This window comes from Pristis pectinata, chromosome 1 (assembly GCF_009764475.1).
Source record: "Pristis pectinata isolate sPriPec2 chromosome 1, sPriPec2.1.pri, whole genome shotgun sequence".
Classification (NCBI taxonomy): domain Eukaryota; kingdom Metazoa; phylum Chordata; class Chondrichthyes; order Rhinopristiformes; family Pristidae; genus Pristis; species Pristis pectinata.
In genome coordinates this window covers 91,556,915-91,572,778 of record NC_067405.1, presented here as the reverse complement: position 1 = coordinate 91,572,778, position 15,864 = coordinate 91,556,915, and the positions used below count along the sequence as shown (strand labels likewise).

Genomic DNA, 15,864 nt, shown 5'->3' with positions numbered 1-15,864 from the left:
AGTCAGCCACACTATCTGTAGTAACATGAGAGGCTAGACCAGATTGGCCTAGGAAGGTATTAGTTTTTATGATAGTACATAACTTTGTGCTCATCATTACAGATACAGGCTTTTTTATTCCAAATTAGTTTACTTTGGTGAATTTAAGTTCCACAGGTGTTGTGGTAGGATTCAATCTCATGCCTTTGGCTTACTGGCCTACTAAAACAAAACATTTTGCTCCCATAACTTGTATTGTCAATACATTTTTTGAGACGTAAATGGAAATTAAAGGATATGGGGATCAGATGAGAAAATGGATGAGGCAGAGGATGGGATGAGCCAGATCCTATTGAGTTGAAGGCCTACCTTGATGGGCTGCTCCTGCTTTATATCTTAGGGTCATCACAAAGAGAGCTTCCTAATCGGAATTGATTCATTGTTGGAATTGGTTTATTATTGTTACATGTACTGAGGTACTGTGAAAAACTTGTCTTGCATACTGTTCATTCAGATCAATTCATTACGCAGTACATTGAGGTAGTACAAGGTAAGACAATAACAGAATGCAGAATAAAGTGTGACAGCTACAGAGAAAGTTCAGTGTAAGTAGACAATAAAGTGCAAGGTCATAACGAGGTAGATTGAGAGGTCAAGAGTCCATCTTATTATATCATCACAGTTAATACATTTTTTTCATTAAAAGAGGAAGGAAATGGATTGTTTCTTGTTAAGATCCAGCCTCAGGAGTTCTGCCATATGGGAGGGAATGGAAGGGATTGGAGTGAGGGAATGGGATGAAAATTAAATGGAGACACAGCTCCTTTCTTTTCCTTCCCTTGGAACTAAAGTGGCAATGTCCAGCATTGACCTTTCCTCACTAATAGTGAGGCACTATAGACCTTTGAGAGCAACTGCCTCACTGCACCAGAGACCCGGGTTCAATCCTGATCCCCGGTGCTGTCTGCCTGGAGTTTGCACATTCTTCCTGTGACTGCATAGGTTTCCTCCAGGTGCTCCGGTTTCCTCCCACATCCCAAAAACATGGGTTGGTCAGTAATTAGCCACTGTAACTTGCTCCTAGTGTGTAGATGAGTGATAGAATTTGGAGGCAATTGATGAGGATGAGAAAGAAAGAAGGATTAACATAGAACTGGTGCAAATGGTTGGTTAATGGTCAACATGGACTCAGAGAGCTGAAGGGCCCATTTCTGTTCTTTGTGAGTATTATTTCTATCCTTATGGCAGCTCGTAGGTTTAAAGTGTGAAAGTGGCTAGATTATCAGTGGTAGATTCATAGAGCCTGTTTCTGTGCTGAATAACTCTTCGGCCCAACTCATCTATGCCAACCAAGGTGCCAATATACACTAATCCCATTTGCCTGTGTTTGGCCTCGAAACCTTTCTTGTCCAAGTCCAAATGTCTTTAAAAGATTGTAATTCTATCCTCCTCTACCACATCCTCTGGTAGCTCATTCCATATACCCACTACCCTCTGCATGAAAAACTCGCTCCTTACATCACCTTTAAATCTTTCCTCTCTCACTTATGACATGGCCATCTAATTTTAGATGCCCCTATCCTGGGAAAAAGACTATCTACCCTATCTATGCCCCTCAATTTTATAATCCTCTATAAGGTCACCCCCTCAGCCTCCTCTACTCCAGAGCAAACAGTCCCAGCCTATGTAATGTGTCCTTATAACTCAAACCCTCCAGTTCAAGCAACATCCCTATGAATCTTTCCTGCACCTCTCTAGCTTAATCACACCTTTCCTATAGCATGGCAACCAGAACTGCACACAATACTCCAAATGCAGCCTAGCCAATGATTTGTACATGTCTCCACTCCTGTACTCAATGCCTCAGCTCATGAAGGCAAGCATATCATACACTCTCTTCATCATTCTATCTACCTGTGTTGCTACTTTCAGGGAATTATGTACAGAGGCTCCTAGGGTCACAAATGACCTGATTTATAGAAATCCAACTTTGTGCAAATTCTCCTATACATTTTTAAAGCATTTTCAAGCTAGTAATAATAAATAACAATTTTTGTGCTGCTCATTAATGACTGGATACAGTATACCATTAGCTTAATTATGCGTAGTACTAGGATAATTATTCAATGAAGTGAAAGAATTATAGCAAGTGTATGCAGAGCAATATGATATAGTTAGCAATAGAAAACAGCCGTTTCTGACTTACAGAGGAACTGGCTTACAGACAATTCTCAGGAAAGGAACCCTTACATAACACTGGGACTGCCTGTACTCGTGTTGTTGTGCAAGGGTTCGGTCTTACCCAGGACACAGGAAGAACATACTTGGTCTTTTCCCAATAACATTTAGGATCTTTAATACATACCCAGATTTAGCAGCTTGCCTCAGTGTGAGTGGATGTGCAGCAGAGGACAAGTCCTCTGTCAAGGACGTTATGGGGACAATGTTCTATTCAGTTTGGATGAAGAGATTAAAGCCAGAGTTAAATCATCTGGTAACTTTCACCCTAGCAAACTATAGCAAATGTCTGGTCTGCAATTTTTTTGTTTAAATAACTTCCTTCTCTAATGCATAGATCCTACATCATAGGAGGCAATTCAGCCCATTTCTCTGCTAGCTCTTTGAAAAAGGCAGTCTGATCTCTCCTACTTCCCCACTTTTTTTGCAAAGTTTTCTTCATCTAAGCAGCTTTCAAAAGTTACTCTTTAATTTGCTTTCACCATCAATACATTCCAGTCCACGAGAACTTGTTCCATTAAAAATAAATTATCTCCTTGTTGCCTCTCAGGTTTTTTAGCCAATTATCCTCAAACATTCACGGCTCCACTGCACTCACATTGAGGCAAGTTCTACCTTGCTCCGCTGGCAAAGATATTAATATCTCCTTCACGGATTTCCGGACCAATTAGTGTGAGGAGGTGCCATTACTCAAATTTATCTCCACTATCTAAAGGTAAAGGACAAGACTGATGGTTTGCAGACTGGCTGCACAGTACAAAGGAGGCAGAAAACAGGCTGTTTGCTGGTCACAGCTCTCAGGAGATCTGGTGACTCCTCACTCCATGATGGGGCAGTGAAGGGGCGACAGTAACATCTGATGGGAGGAGGAAGCCCACTCGCACCCTAACAAGATGCGGCTGCAGGCAGTCAGCAACATTGTGGTCCTGGGCTCGGTGCTGCAAGCAGTTTATTATGGCCTCATCGGGTCAGGAAAGGTGGGCACGGTGCTCCACTCACCTAAGTTTTGTGGTACGCAGTGTACGTCCATGGGAAGGGTTTTGCAGCCTGCAACCCTGCCCTGCAGCTCGGTTCCGTCCTATATGGCCAATCACTGCATTGACCATCCACCCGTCCCCCTGGATAGTAGAAGTCGGCAACCCACCCCATCCTGCCCAGGGTGCAGGTCCCCAGGGTCCTCCTGAACTAGGCCTTGGGATTCTTCTTACACGAGGGTCCCGACCTTGACTTCGACCTGAGGGTGGATGCCAAGCCTCTGGACCCAGCCATTACTATGCCCCAGAGCCTGGGCTTGGACCATAGGCATGACAGACCTAAGACCAGGGACTTAGAGATGTGGAACCCAGGGACACTGTATAATGCTGAATACAGTACTGGCAGGGATGGGTCTGTCACTGTGTAACACTGGGGACTGTACTGGTTAGAACAGGTCTGTCACTGTATAACACTGGGGTACAGTACTGTTGGGGACAGATCTGTCACTGTATAACATGGGGGTACAGTAAGGGGGGAGAGGGGGGGGAGAGGGGGGGGAGGGGGGGGGAGGGGGGGGGGAGAGGGGGGAGAGGGGGGAGAGGGGGGAGGGGGGAGGGGGGAGGGGGGAGGGGGGGAGAGGGGGGGGAGAGAGGGGGGGGAGAGAGGGGGGGGAGAGAGGGGGGGGGAGAGAGGGGGGGGAGAGAGGGGGGGGAGAGAGGGGGGGGAGAGAGGGGGGGGAGAGAGGGGGGGGAGAGAGGGGGGGGAGAGAGGGGGGGGAGAGAGGGGGGGGAGAGAGGGGGGGGAGAGAGGGGGGGGAGAGGGGGGGGGGGAGAGGGGGGGGGGAGAGGGGGGGGGGGAGAGGGGGGGGGGAGAGGGGGGGGGGGGAGAGGGGGGGGGGGGAGAGGGGGGGGGGGAGAGGGGGGGGGGGAGAGGGGGGGGGGAGCGGGGGGGGGGGAGAGGGGGGGGGGGGAGATGGGGGGGGGGGAGAGGGGGGGGGGAGAGGGGGGGGAGAGGGGGGGGAGAGGGGGGGGAGAGGGGGGGGGGAGAGGGGGGGGGGGAGAGGGGGGGGGGAGAGGGGGGGGGGAGAGGGGGGGGAGAGGGGGGGGGAGGGGGGGGGGGAGGGGGGGGGGGGGGGGGGGAGGGGGGGGGGAGGGGGGGGGGAGGGGGGGGAGAGAGGGGGGGAGGGGGGGGAGGGGGGGGAGAGAGGGGGGAGGGGGGGGAGGGGGGGGAGGGGGGGGAGGAGAGGGGGGGGGAAGAGAGGGGGGGGAGGAGAGGGGGGGGAGAGGGGGGGGGAAAAAACAAAAAGCTGCTGTTGGAATCTGCAACTAAAAGAATGCTGGTAATGCCCAGCAGATCAGACAGTGTCTGTAGAAAGAGTAAAACTGAGTTAATATTACAGATGAATATAGAGTGTTACATTGGTGTTCAAAGCAATTTTTGCTAAGAGGACTGATGTACTGGAGTTGATCTTTGAGAGGAAGATAAGGAGGCTGCAGCAAAGCACAATACAGGATTGAGGTTAGTGATGTACAACTGGTACTGGGGAGGGCCAAATCTACAGCCCAGACTACATCCTGCAACCACATGAGTGAACACAGGTCTCCACCAGTGGCTTTCACCCTATGAATCTCATCCTTAGCAGGATTCATCACACCTTGGCTGTTCATCACCTCATATATCTTTAGCTCACTGATGGCAGGGAAGTGCAAGCAGGCCATGACAGGGACGGTGATGACAGGGAAAATGGAAGTGGAGGCTCTGAATTGAAGCACTCCTCTTTCTTACCGTCATGTCCGGCTTAGCAACACACATGCTACCTAGTGTCCTGGTTGCTAAGTAAGGCCCTGCAAATATGCTGATGGTAGAGGCCCCACAGGATCGAGACCAGAGGACGCTGGCTGAAACTAACTTGCCCATCACAGAGCAGATCTGAGCAAACCGCCTCCACCTCTGCTGAGGACACAGAGATTATCCCATTATGTATTATAGGAAGAGTCATGGTTTCCATCTGCACAAAGTGCTACCATTCAATCCTTTGGACTGACAAAATAAGTATTTGCTGATACCATTGTCTGATATACTTGATCACTGACCTTCCAATGTACGTAGAATGGATTGACAGTGAGCAATGGGCCATGCACGGTTGTTTGCAGGTCTGTTTGGAATGTCAGTGGGAAGGTCAATCTAGCATTAAGGTGTGGGCTGTATGGTCTGATGGAGCCCAAATGAACCTTGCATTGATGGGGACGTTCCAGCCAGCAACACTACTTCCACTGCTCCTTCTCAACCGAAGGGGCTCTGACCTTTTGGCTTGTCTCCAGTTCTCGGTGCTACTCAGTTTTCTGCAGCAAGCAGCTAACAGCCATCATTCTGGAGATCCTGGCTGGTACAAACTGAAGGAGGGCTCCAGATAAGTCCAGGCATCGAAGGCTCAGCATGAAGCTGATGAACTCAGTGAGATGTTTGTTGATAGGTAGGTTGCTTTAGCTGTTCTGTATTGGATGTCCTCAGTTACTTTCTTCATTAGTGTTATCAGCTGTTTTAAAATAGGAAATCGGTTACAGACCAATTGCATGTGGTGTAGTGGAAGCCCTGTGGTTGACAAACACTCCTGGGTGAGGCAGGGCAGGTGTGAGAACCACGAGCCCATTCAATGCCTGGGCCGCAGAACTGAATGCCCCGCTCATCCTGATGGGTCTCATTGCAAGCAAAGTTGACATAATTGCCTGCCCCTGTCAAATAGGCCATCAGTCACCTGCCTTTGTGCACTGGTGTCAGAATCAGAATCGGGTTTATTATCACTGTCTTATATGATGTGAACTTTGTTGCTTATTGGCAGCAGTACAGTGCAAAGACATAAAATTTACTATAAATTACAAAATAAATAAATAGTACAAAAAAAGGAACAATGAAATAGTGTTCATGGACCATTCAGAAATCTGATGGTGGAGGGGAAGAAGCTGCTCCTGAATCATTGAGTGTGAATCTTCAGGCTCTTGTACCTCCACCCTGGTGGTAGTAACGAAAAGAGGGCACGTCCCAGATGATGAGGATCCTTAGTGATAGATGCCTTTGTGCACTGGTGTGCTGGAGTGACTGTGAGATCTCACAAGATTCTCTGGCACAATCCCAGAGTGATCCCAAGGCACGGAAGTTAAGGGTGCTGGTAATCTTGACGGCCACTGGCAAAGCATAGCCACCAGGTCCAGCAGACAGCAACTCATGGGGCACTAACTCATCGGGCAGGCACGGTGGTGTAGTGGTTAGCATAACGCTATTAAAGCGGCAGCGACCCGGGTTCAATTCCGACCACTGTCTGTAAGGAGTTTGTACGTTCTCCCTGTGTCTGCGAGGGTTTCTTCCGGGTGCTCCAGTTTCCTCCCACATTCCAAAGACGTACGGGTTAGGAAGTTGCAGGCATGCTATGTTGGCGCCGGAAGAGTGGCAACACTTGCAGGCTGCCCCCAGAACACTACACAAAAGATGCATTTCAGTGTGTTTCACTGTACATGTGACTAATAAAAATATCTTATCTTATCATGGTCCAGTTGGCTGCAGATATGTACCAGCAACTGGCATGTTACCCAATCCTTCAGACGCCCTGGTGTCCAGACATGCTGAGGAAACCGGCTGGCGTGGCTTCCTGTGAGCTCCTCCCTTCTGCTGACCCTCTCTTGACATCTGCTGGTATCAGGGAGCAGCCTCCTGCTGGTCCTGAGGCTCAAATTGGTTTCCACTGGGTCCACACTGCAGAGTTAGCAACACCCATGGTGGTCTGGCCACAATGAACTGTTAATTGCAAAGACCGAGGTGGCATTGCCAAAGGTTGGGAAATGAACTGCAGGGTTTACAAACCTCACGCAAATTCCAACAAAACTTTATCGTGATCTCTTTGCATGTGTCTGTAAGGAACACCTTCCACACTATCACTGCAGAAAGCAGCTAGGGAGCTCTAGTGTTCCGGGCCAGACCCATCCATCAACTCATCATTCTCCCTCTAATGCCGCTGTACTCTCTCGACTTCACTGCCAAGTTCTGGAGGCTCAGGAAATCCCTGGTTCCTGTCACTGTCATTCATAATGGATGACTGCTACGTTGAACTTACCAACATCCCTTGCTCGTGGAGTGATCCCATGCACAGTCCAATTAAGTGCAGAGGTCAATGGGCTAACATTTTCTTGAAAGACCATTTTCACTGTTTGCACACTTAACCAGAGCCCCAACCCTACGCATTCCCGAACACACTCTCTCACAGCGAAACAGAATCATGGAATGGTTATACACACAAAATGTTGGAGGAACTCAGCAGGTCAGGCAGCATCTATGGAGGGAAGTGAACAGTCGATGGTTCAGGCCGAGACCCTTCATCAGGGCATTCCCCTCCAATAGATGCTGCCTGACCCACTGAGTGCCTCCAGGAGAGCGAGAGAGCAAGGCTCCAGACTTCCAGCATCTGCAGTCTCTCATGTCTCCATAGAACGGTTATAACAGGAAATGAGACTGTTCAGCCCTTCCAGTCCATAACAGCTCTGTGCAAGAGCAATCCAGATAGTCCCACCCCTCTGCTCTCTCCCTCTACCCCTGCAAATTCTTTCCTTTCAGGTATTTATCCAGCTCCATCTTTGACATTACAGTTGGACTTGCCTCACCTACCCAGGATCAATCCTGAACTTACGCTTTCTCCATGTGACCACGTGGGTTTTCTCTGGGCGCTCCTGTTTCCTGACACATCCCAAACACATGTGAGTTGGTAGGTTAACCAGCCACTGTCAATTGCCTTTTGTGCGTAGGCGAGTGGGAGAATCTGGCTGGAGTTGATGACTGTATGATGATGTTGGGATTAGTGTAGGATAAGTGTAAATGGGTATTTGATGGTCAATATCAACTTGCTGGGCTATAAGACTTATTTCCTTGATGTATGACTCTATGATCTTTTGTATTTGAATGTCCTCTGTCATAGAGCAGAGCAGGCTGCGAGAAGCGACTAGGCTTCTGGCATTGGATCCCGAGGCCCTGCCACTGGAAAGCCAGACAGACTGAGCATCATATGTAGGTAATTGTTCTTTCAAGAAGCAATTAAATGAAATATCCTAATCTAATCACATTAAGTACCTGACTGCAACATAATTTGCTTTCATCTTGCACATTTGTGAACTGTATCTAGTACAGTCACCACATAACAGTAGCTTTCCCATCATTTATTTACCATGGGACACATCTTTCATGAAAGCAGCAACCACTTACACATCCTGAGGCACACCACCATTATCAGACATTAGCACAGAGACAAATTCTGACACTTGCTCAGTTTGTATTATTGGAAAACTCCAGTAAGTGAAGGCATTGTCTGACCATAAGTTGTTGTTGCAGAAGTAGGGTTTTTTTTGTGAAGAGCTGGTGCAGAATCCCTGGCTGACTCTCTCACTAACTCAGGCTCACGATTGCATTCTTAAGGATGGCCCTGAACCGAGATCAACCTACCCAATGCAGAACAAGCAAGAATTAATCCAGAGCTCCAGGATAAGTTCCCAAAGCCACTTAAGGGAGAGTCATAGTTTGGACTGATTTTTTTAGCGTGCAGTCATAGACTGTGCCATATCTTCATAACATCAACGTGACTGGTTGCATCATGGTCTGGTACGGCAATTCGAGTGTGCAGGAACATAAGGAGCTGCAGAGAGTGGTGGACTCAGCCCAATACATCACAGGTACATCCCTCCTGACCATTGGTGGTATCTACATGAGGCACTGCCTCAAGAAGGCAACATCCATCAAAAATCCCCACCATGCCATCTTCTTGCAGCTACCATCAGGCAGGAGGTAACAGAAGCCTGAAGTCCCACACCACCAGGTTCAAGGACAGCTACTTCCCTTCAACCATTCAGCTCTTGAACCAACCTGTACAACCCTAATCTCTACCTTAGTACAACAACACTATGACCACATTGCACTACAATGAACTTTGTTTTTTTTTTATTCTAAGTGTGTTCATTTTTGTAAAATTATGTATAATTTATGTTTATGTTTTTTCTTGTGAATGTTGTGTATCTGATGCTATGTGCCTGTGATGCTGCTGCAAGTTTTTCATTGCACCTGTGCACATATGTACTTCTGCATATGACAATAAACTTGACTTTCACTTTGACATTATCACTTCCATGGTGCATTGTTCAGATTGGATGAGTTGAGCTTGGATGATCATTTCTATCAAGTGAAATTTTATACTGTGCAAGCTGACCAAAGCTGGTGAGACCATGCTCAAATCATATTATATATTCATTCTTCACCCTCTTTCCACCATTACTTTGTTTGCAATCAGCTCCATTGTCTCCCCTTCCCTTACATTCCTCAGCATCCTTCTCTAATTTCACCACAGACCAACCTCATCCTCCGGCCCATTTCCAGCCCCATTTGACCTTTGATCTTAGTGTTTTGACCTCCTTTGGCTCATTTCTGAATTTGCTGCAACCCTCCCCCTCCCCTCCTACACCAAGACTTGTAGACCTGCTGACACATGCTGGGGTTTATTCTCCAGATAGACTCCTCCCACCCCACCTCATCTCACCCAATTAGCACATCCTTCTGCTCCTTTCTCCCTCCTGTACATACTAATCTGTGAAATCACCATATAAATGCATTTTTTTTCCTTTCCTTCCTATTCTGCATCTTTTATTTAAATCTTTGTCTCGCTACACCTCTCCCACTTCCAGAAGTTTTCTGAAAGCCTGTCTTTTTGATCCCACTTGGCCATCTCTCCCCACTCAACTTTAAGCCATCTTTTCTCGTGATGTGGAGTCCCTCAATGTTTACCACATGTTATGGATGTTACAGAAATACAAATAAATATTGCTAAGTCCATGACCATTTCATTCCAGCTCCCAATCTCTATTTAGTCATATTCATTCCCATTCACTATCTCCATATAGTTTTGAAGACAGTCAACTGATAGGATCTACTCCTAGTGAGAAATATTAGATTCATTGCTACTCAGCATCTGATTGGACATATTCCATACTAAATCCTAATTAGATACTCTGATAGAAGCCATTTATGATTTGTACTTGATTGTTCCCTTTTCACACCCGTGTCTGATTAGATACATTCTTGAACAATATTTGATCCAATCCATTCCCAATCAATGTCTGACGGGGAAGCAGACCTGCTAGAATGCATTACCAAACATTGATTGATTCGATCCATTCCTGACCTACATCTCTTTGCATCCATTCCCAGATCTAGCTAAATCCATTCACAAATCACTGTCTAATTGGATCCAGTTCACAAATGCCTTGAAATTATTTCAAACCCCATTTTCAATTTGCGACTAGCTACATTGAAATGGCTTGTGACTGGCTGATTGTTCCCAATTAACATCAGAGCCTGTTCACATCCATTTCTGTCTAGTGTGTTATATACGTTAACAAGGCTTGATCTGACATCTTCATATTCTGAACTATAAACCTCTCATCACCTGGTCAAATCACTGAGTGAGCATTAAAACCTAATTTCTAACCCAAGCCAGCCAGATGAAATAGTGAAAAACAGAGACCAGAGGACTATGCAACTCTAGAACCATGTGTTGGAGAACGCTCAACCTATCACAATCCCACAGACCCACTCTGATATCATCCTAAATCCACTGACAAGATAATCAAACCAAAGTCAACATCCTCTCCCAAGCCAACCTTCACAATACTGAGGCACTAATCACACTCTGTTCTGTTGGGCAGGTCATGTTGTTTGCATAGTCCCGAAATAGGCACTTTATTCTGAGTTCTATCATGGAAAGAGAATAGCAGGTGGTCAGAGGAAAAGATTGAAGAATCTCAAAAACACAGTCATGAGAGTCAGTGAAGCTTGACTGAAGTAGCAGCATTCCGGATGAAACTGACCATGAATCTGAATCACACCAAAGCCCAGAGTAAATGATGAAAGGAATGTCCACCTCCCAAAGCACCTGCCCGTCCCACCAAGCACATCCTCCCCAACTCATGACAAAACCTACGGGTCCCACATCAGCATCACCAGCACCAACTGGCATGGAAGCAAGTCATCTTCATTCCTGAGAGACCCCCTAGGGAAAAGAATCAAACTTGATATTTTATCAGGGATTTATATTGGGTTGGGCTCTTGCATTTCCATTGTACACCAGAGCAAGCTCACTCATCCTTAAAGAGCGCCAACCCTTCAGATCCACTTATTCCTGCAGAGCTGCACGGTCTCACAAATTCCCACCCTCCCACAGGATCTCACACTTCTGCACCTGACACTTCCAGAGAACAATTCTCCCTTCAATATTGACACACCTCTATGGCCACTCCCGCTCCCACAGAACCACACTATTATGTTCCTGCAAGGCCACCTACTTGCACAGGACACTCCTACATCACACCTTCACATGGAAATGCCTGCTCTGACTTCCAGTCACACAAGCCCAGAAAACCACCCTTGTCAATTCCCACAGACACCACAAAGCACCTTCCCATGGCCGTGTACTCACTATCATCATCCCACAGAGGACCCCATTCTCCTGCCCACACTCTCCCTGCTCCTGCAGAGCCCACAGACACACTCCCCCACACTTATATATCCACTGCCCCCCTACTTCCCATACCATCATAGACAAAACCAGATACCTCTAAAATAGCCTCAGATACACAAACACTGCACTTTCTGTAAGGTCACAGTTCCACGACGAACCATATTGTCCCGACAGATTCAATAATCTCGATAAAATTCAGCCCACTCCAAATTCATAGCTTAGTTTTGCAGATTAATTTTTACACTTTGATCCAATTTATTGTATTCTTCACACTTTTGTCACAAAACCACAAGTAAAAGGTGAGCAGCTCACATTTTAGATCGTGTCTTCAGCTAACGCAGCCCAGCTGCAGAGAGAATGTGGAGTTTTATTCTCCACAGTCTTGGACAGAGAGCATTAACCACAGCTGGAGTTAATAATAAACAGGCAGGAGCCTTTTAGTATCGACAAGCAGGCCCAGCCTGAGCCAAGACGAAGGACTAACCATGTTGAGCACTCACCTCGCATCCATACAGCTGATGGAGCTGAAAATCCAACCACTCCTCAATGTCCAGTCTCCTCTGTAGATCCTTTCTGTCATATCGGACCGTGAACTTGCCCAGTTTCCTCTGTGACTGAGGCTCTTCTTCCTTGCTCGGGGACTGGAAGTAGACACGGGGCTGCGTGCTGGGTTCTGCCATCGTCGGAGTGACCTGTCTTGACTGAGCAGTGCAATAAAACACTTCACGGTTTAAACAGCAACAGCCCCTGTGCCTGCGTGTGAAACAGAGAGGAGTGCAAGCCGTCACTCTTATTCCCCTCCCCCTTCTCTCCACCGGCAGATGGGAGACACCAGCACACAAACAGGGTCTGTGTAACAATCTGGACATACAATACCCTTAACAAACAAAGGCGCAATGCTGTTAGGTTCAATCATTATTGTGATAATAAAACTATACAGATTAAGATAATCCGGCCGATGGTTGCTACGTGATAAATTGATTCATCCAGAGCTAATCAAGCAGTTCACCGATCAGCAGTTTGAATGACCGCCTCATTTCAGGAATTACCTCTTTAAACGTCTCCTTCTTTCCACCCCGTTCTCAGCCTTAATGCCCCTTAAAACCTGCTTTGTATTTTAATGTCCTAGTATCTCCTAATTTGGAATGGAGTTGAATTTTGTTAGTTATTCCAGTCTTGAAGCATTTTACAGTGTTAAAAGAACATTATGAATGTAGGTCATTGCTACTGCTGTCATAAGGTCGTGCAACCAAATACAATCCTTAAATTGTAACTCTACCATGGGGAATATCCCAATTTTTCCATATTTACTATAACATCAGTACAGATAGAATGACATTAGAATAATGATATTTCAAACATCAGAAACCACAGATTCTGAACCCGATTGGCCTGGCTCCTTGGAAAAGAATTGAAGAAAAGCTCTTCCTATGTGAAGAGAAACTCTCCTGTTGATAAAACTCCCCCTACTTGTGAAGAGAACTCCTCTTAAAGGGAGGAAATTGGCCTGAAAGACTAACTGTTCATATATGTTGCCTGGCCTGGTGAGAATTTCCCTATTTTCTATTTATATCTCCAGCTGAAGGGCGCTCCTCCGATTGAAGAGAGTGCTCCCAATTGAAGAGAGAGCTTCCTATTGGTGAAGACAGATTCTGCTGTTGGTGGAGAGCTCCAATCAGTGAAGAGAGCTCCTGCTGTTGGAGAAGAACTCCAATTGGTGAAGAAAGCTCCTCCAATGGAAGAGAGTGACCTCAGATTTTTGATCAGAGCACTACATTATTGGTGACAAGAGCACCTCCTTTTGATGCATATTAGTACAGTATGCATCTCGGTCCAATTTCTATTGCTGAAGTGAGTGACTGCTTATCATGAAGAGGAAACCTTGTATTAATGAAGAAATCTCCTTCTATTGTTGGAAAGTTCCGACCATGGTTGTAGAGAGCACGTTCTTGGGCTCAACAATTATCGTCGGTAAAGACAGTGGCTTCTGTTCATAGGGAGAGGAACACATTGTTTGAAGATGCTTCCTATTGGTGGGCAGAGCTGTTTCATTGATGGGCGCAGCTCATCCTACTGGTGGAAGGAGCACCATCTATTGGTGAACATAACAATTGCTACTGGGGAGCACCTGGGATTGGTGAAGAGAATTCATCTTGTTACATGCAAGAATTAGGAGCAGAAGTAGGTCATTTGACCACTGAAGCCAGCTCTGCTACCTAATGCAATCATGACTAGTCTAATTGCAACCTCAACTCACAGTCCCATCTACCCACTATAACCTTTCACCCCTTTGCTTATTTATTTACCTTTTGCCTTAAAAGTACTCAAAGTCTCTTCAGCTGCTTCTTTAATCCTTTGAGAAAGAGAGCTCCAAAGACTCACAGCCCTTTGAGAAAAAGATTTTCACCTCATTTCATTCTTAAATAGTTCTAGATTCTCTCACAGGAGAAAAACCTCCCCTTCACATCCATGTTGTTAAGAATGCTTATATGTTTCAATCAAGTCTTGTTCACTTTTCTAAACTTCAGCAAATGTAGCCTAGGTTGTGCAACCTTTCCTCATAAACAAGATGCTCATTTCAGGTATGGGTGTGTAAAGTATCTCTAAAGTGTTTCCAATACAATAACATTATACAAGAGAACAGTACTGTACAGAGAACTTCAGATACGTTCATTTTCCTACATTACATTCCATCTGCCACATCGTTGCCCATTCACTAAACTACCCATATACCTTTGTAGCCCCCTTATGTCCTTTTCACAACTTACTTTCCTTCCTACCTACCTTTGTGTCATCGGCAAACCTTTCAATGATACCTCCAAGCCTTCATCAAAGTCATTTGTATAAATTTGTAAACAGTTTAGACTCCAGCATCAGTCCCTGGGGTACGCCATTCGTGACAATTTACCAGCCAGTCTAAGATCCATTTACACCCACTCTCTGTTTACCAGCCAGTCTTCTACCTCTGCCAATATGTTACCACCTACACCACGATCTTTTAATTTCTGGTTGGAGAACAGATCCTGTTGGCAAAGAGAACTCCTTCAGTGGGCAGAGAACTTATACTATTGGTGAAAAGTAGACTCATCATTACCCCATTGATGGAAGGCGACCTTGTTAAATAAGGGAGCTCTCTTCAATAGAGCAACTCCTCTAGGTGAGGTTAGTACTTTCTACAGGTGCAAAGACCTCTTCCACGGCAGTCACCTGAGCCATCTTCTGTTTCATCTGGAGATCCAAGAGCATGTCCGATGGGTCATGATGCACATGTCTCCAGAGAATGAGGGAGAAAGTCTACCAAATTGCCCCCATCCTGATGGCCACATTCTAGTGTGGTTTCATCAAACTATGCGTAGAACTGAAATATACAAACACCAAGAGTCACTACGTGCTGAGGCTCTATCTGTCCCCAGTGTTGTGAAGGATGGCCTAGCCCCATTGCCACACAACATTCCATTCAGTTGGGCTTTGCGGCACTACCTGTTCTTCGTAGAAAAGTTTTGATGGAAAAACACCTTGGACCACAAATCCATCAGGCTATAGTCACCATGGAACGTCCTGCAGGCTCTGTGGGAGAAGGATGCAATGGATCCTGTGGGATGGTTTTGTGAACAGACTGTCAAAACTATTTGGCAGAAGGCTTCATTGCCAGAACTCGTCAACAAGCACCAAGACCTCACTTGGCTGGCAGTGCGAGGGACCCTTCTTACCGGACCCTTCTTGCAGGGTCAGAGTCTCACTCCCAACGCACGCTGTCCTTGAGATGGTTGCGATGAGGTCAAGACAATCATCCACCTCTTTGTGGACTGTGCTTTTGAAAAGAAGGTCTGGAAAACACCATAAATTGAAATAAAAACAGACAATGCTGGAAATGCACAGCAGGTCAGGCTGGAACTCTCTGCCCTGCCAAGCACTGTGGTAGAGTTTGCAGCCCCCACATTGGGTTCTGTCATGGCTGAAGAGACCATAAAACCAGAGTGGAAGCACATCATAAGATACAAGAACAGAATTAGGCCACTCAGCCCATCGAGTCTGCTCTGCCATTCAATCATGGCTGATTATTTTTCTCAACCCCATTCTCCCGCCTTCTCCCCATAACCCTTAACCCCATTACCAGTCAAGAAACTATT

General features: G+C 46.3%; 1 protein-coding gene across 1 annotated transcript in view; it reads right to left on the bottom strand.

Annotated features, from left to right (window-relative positions):
• ppp1r14d (protein phosphatase 1 regulatory inhibitor subunit 14D) overlaps window positions 1-14,980 on the bottom strand; it is a 40,289-nt gene extending 25,309 nt beyond the window's left edge. The window contains exons 1-2 of the mRNA XM_052014460.1: window positions 14,905-14,980; window positions 12,235-12,611 (exon numbers count right to left, since the gene is read on the bottom strand). Coding sequence (XP_051870420.1) covers window positions 12,235-12,611; window positions 14,905-14,980 — 453 coding nt within the window. The remainder of the gene's footprint in view (window positions 1-12,234; window positions 12,612-14,904) is intronic.
• Between the last annotated feature and the right edge of the window lie 884 nt (window positions 14,981-15,864).